This window comes from Aspergillus fischeri, genomic scaffold (genome assembly GCF_000149645.3).
Source record: "Aspergillus fischeri NRRL 181 1099437636264 genomic scaffold, whole genome shotgun sequence".
Lineage (NCBI taxonomy): Eukaryota > Fungi > Ascomycota > Eurotiomycetes > Eurotiales > Aspergillaceae > Aspergillus > Aspergillus fischeri.
Genome location: NW_001509762.1, coordinates 5,814,921 through 5,827,813, shown reverse-complemented (window position 1 = coordinate 5,827,813; position 12,893 = coordinate 5,814,921). Strand labels below are relative to the sequence as shown.

General features: G+C 49.6%; 5 protein-coding genes across 5 annotated transcripts; 2 read left to right on the top strand and 3 right to left on the bottom strand.

Moving 5' to 3' along the window:
- Nucleotides 1–175: 175 nt before the first annotated feature.
- NFIA_091960 (Tti2 family protein) lies at nucleotides 176–2,114 on the top strand (the record flags this gene model as incomplete). Its single annotated transcript, XM_001261132.1, has 4 exons — nucleotides 176–328; nucleotides 385–547; nucleotides 603–1,057; nucleotides 1,110–2,114. The coding sequence occupies 4 exons, from the start codon at nucleotides 176–178 to the stop codon at nucleotides 2,112–2,114; spliced, it is 1,776 nt and encodes a 591-aa protein (XP_001261133.1).
- Nucleotides 2,115–2,282: 168 nt separating this feature from the next.
- NFIA_091950 (phosphatidylinositol-3,5-bisphosphate 5-phosphatase) lies at nucleotides 2,283–5,342 on the bottom strand (the record flags this gene model as incomplete). Its single annotated transcript, XM_001261131.1, has 1 exon — nucleotides 2,283–5,342. One exon carries the CDS (start codon nucleotides 5,340–5,342, stop codon nucleotides 2,283–2,285), a length of 3,060 nt encoding a protein of 1,019 aa, XP_001261132.1.
- Nucleotides 5,343–6,408: 1,066 nt separating this feature from the next.
- NFIA_091940 (DUF3716 domain-containing protein) lies at nucleotides 6,409–7,425 on the top strand (the record flags this gene model as incomplete). Its single annotated transcript, XM_001261130.1, has 2 exons — nucleotides 6,409–6,967; nucleotides 7,088–7,425. 2 exons carry the CDS (start codon nucleotides 6,409–6,411, stop codon nucleotides 7,423–7,425), a joined length of 897 nt encoding a protein of 298 aa, XP_001261131.1.
- Nucleotides 7,426–7,647: 222 nt separating this feature from the next.
- On the bottom strand, nucleotides 7,648–9,126 carry NFIA_091930 (acyl-CoA dehydrogenase family protein; the record flags this gene model as incomplete). Its single annotated transcript, XM_001261129.1, has 4 exons — nucleotides 7,648–8,150; nucleotides 8,197–8,286; nucleotides 8,347–8,574; nucleotides 8,634–9,126. 4 exons carry the CDS (start codon nucleotides 9,124–9,126, stop codon nucleotides 7,648–7,650), a joined length of 1,314 nt encoding a protein of 437 aa, XP_001261130.1.
- Nucleotides 9,127–9,643: 517 nt separating this feature from the next.
- Nucleotides 9,644–11,956, bottom strand: NFIA_091920 (putative protein kinase; the record flags this gene model as incomplete). Its single annotated transcript, XM_001261128.1, has 1 exon — nucleotides 9,644–11,956. The coding sequence occupies one exon, from the start codon at nucleotides 11,954–11,956 to the stop codon at nucleotides 9,644–9,646; it is 2,313 nt and encodes a 770-aa protein (XP_001261129.1).
- Nucleotides 11,957–12,893: the final 937 nt, after the last annotated feature.

Here is a 12,893-nt window from a genome sequence, read left to right as displayed (position 1 = left end):
GACCACTTTTTTCCTTTCCGCAAATTTCTCTCGCTGATTGTAATCGTTATCCGACAGACCACCCCCAGCTATAGAAGAAAATATTCTCCTCCATCCTCCCACACCTCATGACCTTTCTTTCTAAACGAGCTGAGAATTACTAAAGCTGTGTACCACCGTGATTTGAGCTACTGAGATGGAAGAGCTCCACACAGCGGCACGTGAGACCCTCCAGCGACGAGACTCTAGTATAATCCCACAGGCGCGTTTAGACAGCATAAACGTTCCTGAAGACCTAGATCTGTTATGGCACAATATATCATCCTATCAAGCCAAGAACACACCAACCGTAAGAAGAGTCCCCTTGAGCACCGGGTCGTTCAAGCACTGATGACGTCGACGTAGACATGCGAGAATCTTCTTGTCGCTCAAGCATTTTTGACACGCCAGAGCTCGAAGAGCTTATCGGAAACTGACGAAAATGCTGGCAATAATCTATATCAGTGGGCCAGCGAGCTTGCGCTTCCGTCTGCAGCCTTCGCAACGGCAAAGGTAGGAACCGATGATAGTAAGTCGCAGACCTTTCCTCTCCGTCAATGGTGCGGAATGTTGACGCCATATAGGCGACAAGTCTGAAATGATCCGTGGGAATAAGTTTCAGCTGGAACTTGCTGTATCTGTCCTTGTTGCGCTGGATTCTCTGCTGCCGATTCAGAAATCGGCGCACGCGATGGATGCTATCACAGCGCTGGCGAGTTTCACGTCTGAGCAAGATTCCTGGACGACACAAGACAGTTATATGAAATCAAGGAAAATCCTAGAGACCTTTGTTACAAATGTCCATGGCGAGTCAGATAGCTTCTTCTGGTCTCTCATTGAAAGGATCCTCAAAGAGAGAATCAAGCCGGTATTCGCGAAGACGAAAAACCCTGCGATTACTGCCGCGGGCAGAAAGAACTTTCATCCTGTTCCCCTACCGCGATTTGATGCCAGCATCATCGATCCGGCGACGAAGCCGTGGAAGATCAGTGCTGTATACGCTACTACAGTGCTAGCCTGGGTGATCGCGCAGTACCAGGTATGCTTCTCAACCCCAGCTCTAGGTCGTATTGCTGACTGTTATGATACAGGCAAAGGATCGACCCTATCTAGAAGCCCACTTTCCACTACTCGTCCCACCAATTCTCGCCCTGATAGACGACGACAGCGTCACCTACAAGACACGCGGCTGCCTTCTCTTGACCAAACTCCTCACACCAATCCGGGAAAGCAAATCTGACATCCTCCAGAGGACAAACCTGGCGTCTGTCTTCGAGGACGCCGTCAGACCATGTCTCCTGTCATTACCATCGATCACACCCGAAGATGACGCCATTAAATTGCTCGGGGTAGCCTACCCAGCTCTGCTCTCCCTCCTACAAACAAACTACCACACCGCCACCGCAAGATCAGCCGCAAACGTAAACGGAGACAAGTATATCTCCAGCGTGACGAGAACTCTCCGAGAGAATCTCATCTCCTCATTCCACCACATCAGTTCAACAAACAGGACCTCAACCTCCTCGTTCGCCTCGTTCCCATACCCGCGTCTCTCGGCCCTGCTCGTCGACCAGATGTACCCTCTCCTCCTGGAGCTAGGCATCCACACGACAAAGTACCTCCAGGAGATCGTCCCCCTGCTGTACAGTACGCTGTCAAACCCTTTCGGAACAGCATACCCGCCTCTTCTCCTTTCGGCGGTGGCCGTAACACGAGCAATGATTCTGAACGCGCATCCGCGCCTGTGGCGATGGCGCGGTGAGATCCTCGGCGCGCTCTGCTCGTGTTGGCTGCGTGTAGCCGAGGAAGAAGGTGAAATCGCCGAACGGGTTGTCAAGGGGCGGAGTGCTGCCGAGGACCAGGAGACGAATACCGCGCTGACCAAGCTGGAGAGGCAGCTGCGGGGCGCGGTGTACTTGTTGAGGTTTGCGCTGGAGAACCCAGCGCAGGCGGACGGAGACGCCGGCCAGCTGGAAGCGAAGGCTGCTATTCGGAAGGAATTGCAGGAACTAGTTGACGCTGATGAGTCTCTTGCGGACTTGCTTCTTGCGGATATTGATCCTAATGATGCGGACTTTTTCGGGATAGATCCGTAACTGTCTAATTTACACCTCTTTTGATGGCAATAGAGCTGTGGTGGACACACATGAGTAATATGCTTCGTTCGCTCCACAACGTGAGCTATGCTCAAATTTAGACACATTAACGACAATCCTGGGTATCATTAAAACATAATTCATCATAGACTAAGAGCAGTAACCGGATTATATATCGACCCGTTGCTTGAAAAGACTCTTTCCCCGCAGCCACTGCCGGTACCGCTTATAGCGTTTCTTCTCATAGTCCTCTGCAACGACTGTGAGTCCTTCCTCTGATACGGTAAGAAACTCGGCATAATCCGCTAGGTTCTCCTCGGCATTAGCTTCGAGTATGGCCTCTTCAACATTGCATTTATTAGCGTATTCCAGTAGGTCCAAGTTCGACTCATGCTGAGCAGAAGCTGCGGTGATCTCATCTTCAGATGTCACAACGAGAGGAACGTTCAGCGGGTGGTTGATGTACCGCTCGTATTCTTCGGCCTCTGCGGCAGTGACGGACGGATTTAGCGAGTCGTTCACTAGCTGGCCGAGTGTCCATTGAGCAATTTGTGCTTTGCTGGGTGTAGCCGAATCCGTCGATGTCTGCATGGATGGTATTTGGCTACTGGATACAGAGAGTTCATATATGGAGTCTTTAGTATACTTTGCGGAAGGTTGTGTCGAGTCCGGCTGTTGCAACCACTTCTGCGTAGAATTGGGGTTCTGTGGCGTGCTGTGCATGGGTGAGCGCCTCGAGTGCTCAATGACGCTGCTTCCTGGCTCCTGTATTCTCACACTTCGTTGCGGATGCCTCTCACGATTGGCTTGCTCGTGAGCAATTCGCACATCGAATGGGCTGAAGTGGTGCGGGACGTAGTGGAACGTTGACTTCATTTTGAACGAGAAGATCTTTGGGAGAGTCGAGACAGCCAAAGGTCTGTAATACTCCAGCCAATAATCATCAAATCGCGACAGAGGCTCCTTCGGGCGCGATGGAGGAGGTGGCAGTTCACGCTTCTTCAGATTCTCAGGGGTGTACCAGTTGATATAATTGGGTCGCCTCTTCTCAGCCCAAGATTTGGGACTGGCATGATGCAGGTAGTAGTCGGTGGACAGGTCCCACAGCATCGGTTGACCTTGGGTAAAAATATAGTTACCAAGGAACAAGTTGTAAGCTTCCTGACGCTGCGCATCAAGGAACGAATTGTTGTAGTATCTCTTGAAACTCTCCACCATGTCTCGAGAATGGCTGGTCCACTGGTTGATCTTGCGATATGTAGCCATGGTATTGACCAGGTGCGAACCGCCGTACTGAATGGCAATTGTGTCACCGTGATCGTGCCACATAGTGGAAAAGAGGTTGACTGCGTCGCAGTCGTACTCCAAAGTGGTGCCATCAATGAACCCGAGGGCATGAAGCTGATAACCAAGGGCTCGTTTTGCGATCACGAACTGGGCAGCATTTGTACGATCAAGACAATCGATGCAATTCGTCCGAGCAATCCCATTCTGGAGCTGCAAGCCAGAATCTGCGTCATAACCATTCTTGAAGAAACCAGTCTTCGGGATGATTTCGCCTGCGATCTCCTCCAGTGTCCCTACCACATCCTGGTCGCGACTTTTAGCAGCGCGGCTCATGTCCCATGGTTTGTAAATGATCTTCTTATCTTCAGGAAGAAATTGGTTCAAGTAGTTGATGGCGTTTGTATACTCTTTCAGAAGCTTTGACTCGCGTGGCGTCCGCTCCCTAGACTTGATCAGATTCAAAGCGTAGATTGGGGCACCGTATCTCTCGAATAAATTGTCAAAATGGAGGGCCGCAGCTGAGTAGAAAGGATCCACAAGATTCAGCTCGATATCAGGTTTGGGAGATACTCCTGAGTTCTCCTGTGTCCAGTAAAGAGGGATACTACCCCGATGCTGGACGTATGATGTGTACAGAGGGTTGGCGTACAGAGCAGGACCGGGAGCATGGAATGAAGTTTCGGACATTTCAGAAACGATCTGCTCCGTCTCAACATCGTTGGCGACGTATCCCAGATCATTAGCACCTCGTTTCAAGAAGCGAGCCCCGGCAAAGAATCGAGATCGGCGGGCAATAATGGTCAAGTACGCCAGCCGCCCATACACATCAATCTTGGCCTGGTCCACATAACCATGAATGATAGGGAGACACCATTGATAAGGGTTCTTCAGGGCTGCGATTGCGGGACTGAGAAGATGATGGTTCCATATAAACATCGTATTGTAATCTTGATGGAAGCCTTTCGAGTACCCGTCTTGATGAAGTTTGCGTTCACGGCAAATGTTGTGTTGCAGGGTGCGCGTGATGTCGTATGAGTAGCTGAAGTAGAATGACCGACTCAGGTCAAGATTATTAAGGATTGTAATATACCGTGCCTCTTCGGGGTTCTTTTCCGGCTTCAGCTTCGAGGAGCTCGAGGTTGTCAACGAAATGAGTTCCGTCCCATCGATCTTGTAGATATAGTGACCGCCCACCATAGCAACCTGCGACCTCTTCGTCACCAGAAGCATGTAATATGCGCCCGTGAAGCGAATAAAGCCAAGCAAGGCCCATGCACTGCATCTGAGCTTTAGCCCGCCGGAGATCTTATTCCCATCGTCAATCGCGTCCAGCAACTGGCTCATTTCACTCTTTGTGTACACAATGTCGTCCTCGACGATAACCAAATCATTCGTGTCTGACGTACGGTCGATTTTCAAAATGCGGAACCGCGTGTCTGACAGATCCATGCCCACCATATAGAATCGAGTTGCCGTCTCATACAATGAGATCTTGTGCATGCGGTTGATGCTCTCTTCGCCGAGATCGAAAAATGCCGATCGGTGCTTCTGCGCTAAGGCCGGTGACGAATCACGCTCGAAGGATGTCGCAACATGAGGCTCCTCATCCTCTTCGTCATGTCCGTTTTCGCTAATCTCGGCTGCTGGAGGCGGGCTGAATGGCATGGGAGGGAAAGGAGAGGCGGTCCGCGGAGGTTTGAAGACATCTTCTTGATCGGTAAGTCTTCGCTGCGTGGTATCTACCTGATCTTCAGTTCCTTTCAAGGTCCCGTTGGACGTGAAGGATCCCTCTGCAATAGTAGAGCTCAAGTCAGACGCAAAACTTGGGGTGCGGTAGTCTGCTTGTGATGGAGCTCTTGAGGGATACTCGTTAGGTAGAGCAGCATTTTCTTCGACGAACTCCACCGGGCGTGGCGCATCATCGAAGCTCTCCATTTTCATGATTGAGGCTTGGAGGATCCTGCTCCAGCTATTCAGATGTAGTATTCATGGGGCAGCAGAAGAGTCGTCGAATCTGCCACCGAGTTGGGAAGTTGTTCCTAGCATACAGCTTATCGGTGTTTAGAACACGAATAATAGGGCCCGGTATCATTATTACAGCAGGGGGCAATCTTACCATACAATACAGCTCCATTACAGTACAGAGCCTTCCCCGCATGACGTAACGGCCACCATATATAACTAACTATTTCTGGGGTATCAATCAATCATCAGCCACACCTTACCAGAGATATTGACGTTACAGTAGAATGAGTCTGCTTAATTACTCAGTTGTGAAACTTCACCGGATATTTTACATAGGGAAGCGAATCTCAATCATATGAGGCTAACTGAGTGTCGAAAATGGCTGTGCAAGATCAATCATGCTATAATGACTCTAGAGATCTCTGAATATATATTCTCAATCTATACAGACACTCACATCTGATCAATTGATCAAGTGCTGAAATTATAGGGTATAGACGAAGACATTAACCAGGCTCTTGCGTCTCTTGTAATCCTTCCTCCCCTACTTTGCTGCTGGAAGCTACTAATTTATACACAGACAGACTAGGGCGGCCTAAGTGTGCTATTAGCTGATGTAGGGTCTTGTGAAATGCTTCTCTTCTGAGTAGCAAGATGCAAAATCAGGAAATAATTCAAAGTGCATGTATAATCAGGTCTGCTTACTTTCGTAATTAAAGCATTCAGTTTGGCCCTCTATTCAATAGAAGGCCAAACTTTCCTCGGAAGAACGAGCAGATAGGGCATAGAACAGATGGATTACTTATCATAGCTCTTTCAGAGACATGAACATGAAGAGAGGTGGAATGCTACCTATATTCCTCATTCAACGAACATATTACATTATGGATGTGGTTGTGCGTTTATTTTGGTCATTCTCACTCTTGACGCCGCGGCAACATTGCTTTGTATACAAGCTGGTGCCCACTGCACGGCGTTTCCCATCACCTTCCAATATCTCACGAGTTTCATATCCTTGCCACTTTTTAGTCTGCGGCACAGGATGAGGAAAATAACAAAGCAGGAAGAGTACCATGACCTCTTGAGTCCGACAGCTCCCAAAATCTTTCGCATGTTCGGAATAGCTACACCTAAACGACCGCGCCCAGAATCAGAAAGCGAGAAAGAAGGACCATACCGGCCTCGTCGCCGTGGCAAAGGTGAAGCATCGTTGGGCTCTCCGGATGGGATGAGTTTGGGATTCTTTCGTCAGTTCTTTTTGAAGAGGCTGACATCACATTTTTCAGAAAGGGACGAGCTCATTACGGGGGTAGACGCGTCCGACCTGCCCATTGCGGGAGATAACCCAAATGAGGCGCAGAAGCGATACCAGAAACTGCCTGCTATTCGCGTTTTGGACTGGCAGATAGACGGAGACGGCCAACCTATACGCAGACCACTGAGAGACAGCACGGCATTGACGGCTGCGTTGATGCAAACCCGCGGCACTGAGGCGGTTGATCCGTGCAGCTTCTGCAAAGACAATAAAGGCACTTGGCGAATGTGTGTCGTTGAACCTAACCAAGATGAGAACTCGAAGCTTGCCGGAGCATGCGCGAATTGTCGGTTCAGTAGGAGATACAACTGTGACCTCCGTGTGTTGAAACCGTAAGCTTCATCCTGACATTGCTTCACTTTGTTAACAATTGCACCAGGGGCACTCAAAGACCATGAATCTATAGATTCATCGCTCAGTTCCAAAGATTCGTTGACGGATACTACCGCTAGCAGTGTAGCGGAGGAAGTGCAGAAGGACGAAGAACAAGCTGCCCCTGTCCAGGAGGATACTCAGACGAATGTCCCGGAACAGGTAAAGGAATCTGACAGTCAGACACCGGCTCCGAGGTCACGTCTCGATGGCAAGGTTGTTCCGTTTCCTCTCGGACCAGAAACTATCAACGACTTGCCTTTGCTTAAGCAGGCGATCAAAGACATCGTTGCCCACCTCAACATACTTCATAGGAGAGTGCAACAGCTGGAGGAAAAGCGTCAATCGATCAACCCTTGGGAGCTAGTTTGAACCCCTGCGCTCGTGCTCGGAAGACTTACATTGCCCTCAGACTTCTTTCTTGGGTGTCGACCTCACTTCTTAGTGATGGGATTTGCCAAATACGTTAGGATTTAGCTGACACGGACCTTGCCAGCATTGGATATGGTTTTTATAGCTAGTTAAATCGTTGAGCTGTAGTGAGTTTTGAACATCTGACAGAGGAAACAGGAATATCTGCACCGAGTAACCATCCTAAAGCTTCGACCGTTTCTCAAGAGCCTGCCTCCGCGTCTTAAGGGCTTTGGTCTCCTCCTGTAAAGCGAGACCCATCATAATTTCCTCGCTACCACCCCCAACTACATGAACTCGCACGTCGCGGGAAATCTGCTCAATTCGTGCTCCCTTTCCGGACTTATTATACCCAGCGCCTCCCAGGATCTGCTGCGCTTCACGGACACTCTTCTCAAGAGCTCTGGTAGACATCACCTTGAGCAAGGCCGTCATGCCACCAATCTTCACGTCGTCAGCGGGCCGATCTTTAGTGAGCTCGATGATGTTGACGAGCTGCTCCATAAATGCATACGCGGGCTCGATCATGAGGCCGAACTTGAAGACCTTGGATTGTATTGCCTGTCTTTGAATGAGAGGCGCGCCGAAGGTCTCTCGCTGCACTGCGTAGTGGAAGGCATCCTCTGCGCAGACACGAGCCAACCGCAAAGCCGCGCATGCAAGAGTAAGACGCTCGGGGTTAAAATCTTGACAATATCAGTACCTGGATATCTTCCTGGGAAGCGTACTCACTCGACATAATGATGGGGAAGCCTTTGTTTTCTTTTCCGATTAGATTATCAACCGGCACCCGAACATCGTCGAATTCAATGAACGTCGACCCTAGTTGACCGATCAGCTGCCATGCATCATTCATGGGAGTTTTTATGCAGGAGGCCATACCACTGGCATTGACGCCTGAATTGTGCATCCGCCGGCGAGTCACCCCAGGCGCAGTCAAAGGAATCACAAGCAGACTGATGCCGCCTCTCCCCGGTCCCCCCGTCCTCACAGCAGCAGTGCAATAATCAGCCCAAATACCATTCGTGATCCATTTCTTCGCCCCATTGACAATGTAATGATCACCATCTAATCTTGCAGTCGTCTGGATATTCGCAACATCCGAACCAGCTAGTATCCCGTCAGCCAGACTATCCCCCCCTAAACGAAGGAAGAATTCAAACTCGTACCATCAGGTTCTGTAATCCCTAAGCAAAACCTGATATCCCCCCTCGCAACCTTAGGCAACCATCTTCGCCTCTGCTCCGTTGTCCCGAACCTGGCGATAGGCGGACACCCAATACTATTTCCACCCCCCAGGCCCCATATAACGCCCACAAATCCGACCCGGGTAAGCTCGTCCGTAACAATGAGGCTGCACCATGTATCCCATTTCTCACGGGGCACGTTACCGGGTAATGGAATACCTGCCGCGTCTTCTTCAGAGGTTAGAGGATGGACGATTCCGAACCCCAGTTCGCAATGGCGTCGTCGGACTTCCTCGGGGACTTGACCCGCTGTTTCCCATTGTTGGGCGTGAGGGGCGATGGATGTTTCTACGTAGTTGCGGACGTAGGCACGGAGTTCGTGGTGGAGGTCTGTGTAGTAGGGGTTTTTGATGTCTAGTTGGGGAAGAAGGGGTTCGCTGTAGGGAGCTGTTGGGGGGCGATCTTTACGAGGCATTTTTTCTGACAATTGGGATAAGGGTTAAGGGAAGGAGAGAGAAGGAGGTATAGATGTTGACTTCAAACTGAATTCAAGAGGTGATGAAGCTTTATCTTATCCATTTTATGTAAATATAATGTTACATATCTTGCCGGGAGGAGCTCGGGGGATCCCTGTATTATGCGGGGAAGACGGCTTGTGAACCTGAAATGCATTTAGAAATCCCATGAAACCGAGGCCCGAAGCTCGCCTATGATAAAGAGGATTATGTATGTTTCTCCAGGTCCGACTTAGTGTGAATAATATGTCTTCATTTCATTGTTCGTCATTGACTCAGATTTATTAAAGATGAGTAGAGAGGAGTTGTAGCATTAGTCCAGACTCCCCAGATGGACACAAGATACATATCTATATTATACAGGGGTCATAATTTTAATTATGTTCACCTCTATTCCATTGCTCCTTACATCAAGGCGGCTGTAGGCTCGAGCATAGTGCGGATAAAATATTTTCGACCAAATTTTGCTCAATAGCATCAACAACAGGAAGGATCCTGCGTGGCAGCAGCATCCAGAATATCTTCCAGAGCTTTCCTAATATCCGCACAGCGCAAGCGTCGATGCGGGTTGGGCTCTAGCATGCCGCTGATACACCTCATCAACGAGTCGGCCACAGACACACCATCCTCTAGTATGTTCGACCCCATGTCGAGTTTCTGTGCAAAGTCTGCTGGGAATACAGTGTTTCTAATGCAAATTCTGGCCGGTGACTGACGATTCGTGCCTTTTGTTAAGTCGGTCAGAACCATTTGTCGTTCCATCTTAGTGTTCAGACGATAAAGAAGCTCAAAAAGTATGACTCCAAGAGCGTAAACATCAAGGGTCTCGTCGATGATGTAATTGAATTGATGAACCCCGGTTTGGAACATGCCCTTAGAGTGTTTCTCTCCATTAGTGCTCAAGGGTGGGCGGTAGAACTCCGTGCCAACGACACGCTCGAGCTTTGGACCCTCCTCAAAAGAGGGGGTAGGACAGTCGTTCAGATGCGATACATCTGCGACAAGACCAAAGTCTCCTATTCTGGGATGACAGTAATCAGGTGTGGACCCGTAACTCCCCATGCAGGAAGGGCACCCATCGATTTTGCCATTATCGGACGGTGAGAGGAAGATATTTGCCGGCTTCAGATCACGATGAATTATGCCTTTGGCGTGCAGATATTCCACCCCAGAGATTATACGTAGCATTAATCTCAACGATGGTATCAAATGGAAGCAGTGACGCCGTGAAGACGCATGGCTATGTTCTGTGGGACCCAAAGAGTGCGGACTGAGATAAGCGTTCAGTGAGATAGGATGCAGAGACATTTGAATATGAAGAACAACAGCAGGAAGCTGAGACCCATTTTGACGCCTTCGTTGGATCTGCAGCTTGGACGCATCGTAACTGAGCCCGTCGGTGAAGATATCATCATCGGTGCCTCCAAACGTCGACAGCTGACCGTGAGACGCAAAATTGAAATCGCGAGGGATCGACTCGACCTCCTCATCGTCCTCAAGACTCCTTGCTAAGCTATTCTTTGAGAAGCGCGACGACGACGTAGCATGGCTGCAGCGACGTCGCGAATGATGAGGAGCATCGGCTTCGGATTCAGCAGACGCAGAACTTGAGCGTGCCTCAACTGCAGAAACTTCCGAATGTTCGAATACCACTCCGAAACTTTGCTCGTCGTTTGATTCTCGAGTCACGCACAGGCCGTGGCTCTCCTCGTGCTGAAACTCCATTGCACTCATATTCCTTGAGTGAAGAAGGTCAGATATATGAGCCTGTTCCACCCACGCACCATAGTATCGGACAACATTGGTATGCTCCAGTCGAGCAAGCGTTCGTATCTCTTTCATGATACTTTCTAGTTGATTTTGATTGCCGCCTTGCAACTGCTGAAGCCGCCTCTGACTCAGCGGAATCTTCTTAATTGCGTAGTTCTGCCCGTCAATATGATTCTTCACATGATAGACTTCGCCAAATGATCCGCGGCCGAGGACTCTCACTTCTGAGAATTCGGTAGCATAACGAGATATAGCTGGAGTCGGTGGTGGCGGATTGGGCCTGAATAACGGGAAGCTCACAGGCGAACTACCCAAGAGGGCGAACGGCTGATGCTCTGGCGCGTGCGCGTCGTCTCTTCCGGCAACTTGCTCTCTGAACCCCAACAGTCCGCTGTATTGACGCCTCATTTGCGCAGGTCTTGCAAAATCCGTCTCTACATGAACTTGCATCTGGTTTGAGGCTTTGGAAGCCAAAACGACATCTTTTGTTGTGCCGAGAGACGGCGTCTGCTTAGGGCTATCGTCTAAGTTTAGCCCTTTGAGGGCCTGCAGGCCAAGTCCATCAAGGGTTTCGCGATACTTCTGTCTTCTTTCTCCCCATTCGTCGCTCTCAATGCCTCCAGGTAACATTCCATGTGTCGATAGCAGCTGCGATTGATGGGCATACATCTTTTTGGCCAGATGCTGTACTTCCGGAGAGTCCCGAGTGTACCGCATCTGAGAGCCTTCCCTGGCATTGAGGATGTCTGTTGCTTTGCTGAGGCAGTAAAACTCGAGCAAGGCGGAGGTCATCCATGCTGTATGACCCTGAGCTTCAACATCAAGGACGTCCATTGATGCTTCAGAGATGTTTTCAGTGTCAGACTCCCTATCGAGGGATGCAGTCCGTGTACAATTCCCGGAATGAGACTCGCCCCGGGTCTTCCCTGAGGCTGTTGAAAGCAGTCCATGGTCGCTTTCATCGGAGCTGGATTGAGACTCCGAGGACGAGATCTCCGAAGCTGGTCTGAACATAGACATTTTGGGGGGCACGATCAGTCGCAATGCCTAGGGGGTTGATTTCACGGCCACAAGGGAGCCATGCCAGCACAGATGACCTGCCTCATGTAGCAGTGGGTCAATAGGCAGCGTAGCAATGTACCAGAGGTCTGGATTGTGAGAGTAGGCACGAATGTATATCGTGTATGATTAATGACTCGCGGTATAGACTTGCTAGGATTGTTTACTCAACGCCAATTGGTCGACGGAGTAAGAAAGACCAGTTTCAGCTCCTTCAATGGGCTTTTCCGAAGCTATGGTCCCGGGTTCACTTGGTAAATTATGTGGTAAATATTCCCCTCTTTTGGGGATGGCTTTTGACCAGGCTGTCAATTCTCACAGGCTTCCATCAGATTCTAAAGCCAGATGCCAGAGAAAGGGCGTGTGAATTCGACATTAGTGGGTCAAACTTTCCTCTAGGCATCCGACATATTGGTCTAGCATTGTGAATGAACCATTAACTCGCTAAAAAGTATGCATCGCTTCCCAAAAATTCGAGCCGTTGACGTCGAAAAAGACGTGTTCTCATTCTTGGCCGAACTTCGGACTTTCAACTTGGAGTGACGCATTTTCTGCCTCAGGCCGCCAGGCCACAATGCCTCTGATTAAAACAGACTACGGAGTACAATAGGGCCATTCCTGATGGCATATTTTATAAGTTGACTTATCGAAGCGGCGATAGCGGTATCAGGATCTACTCATACTCGACTCACTCTCGGTATTGCCGTCGGAAACACGCGTATTTGTGGTACTCATTATTGTCGGCGTCGAACCCTTTCTATGTATAGCTCGTATTCATGACGCTACTTCGTCGAACCCCACCATGAATGAATATAAAATGAGGCAGACTCCCCGTTGAGACCCCGTGGATAGATGGTACAGAAAGTGTCATTTATCCCTTAGGTCTTGAAGATACCCT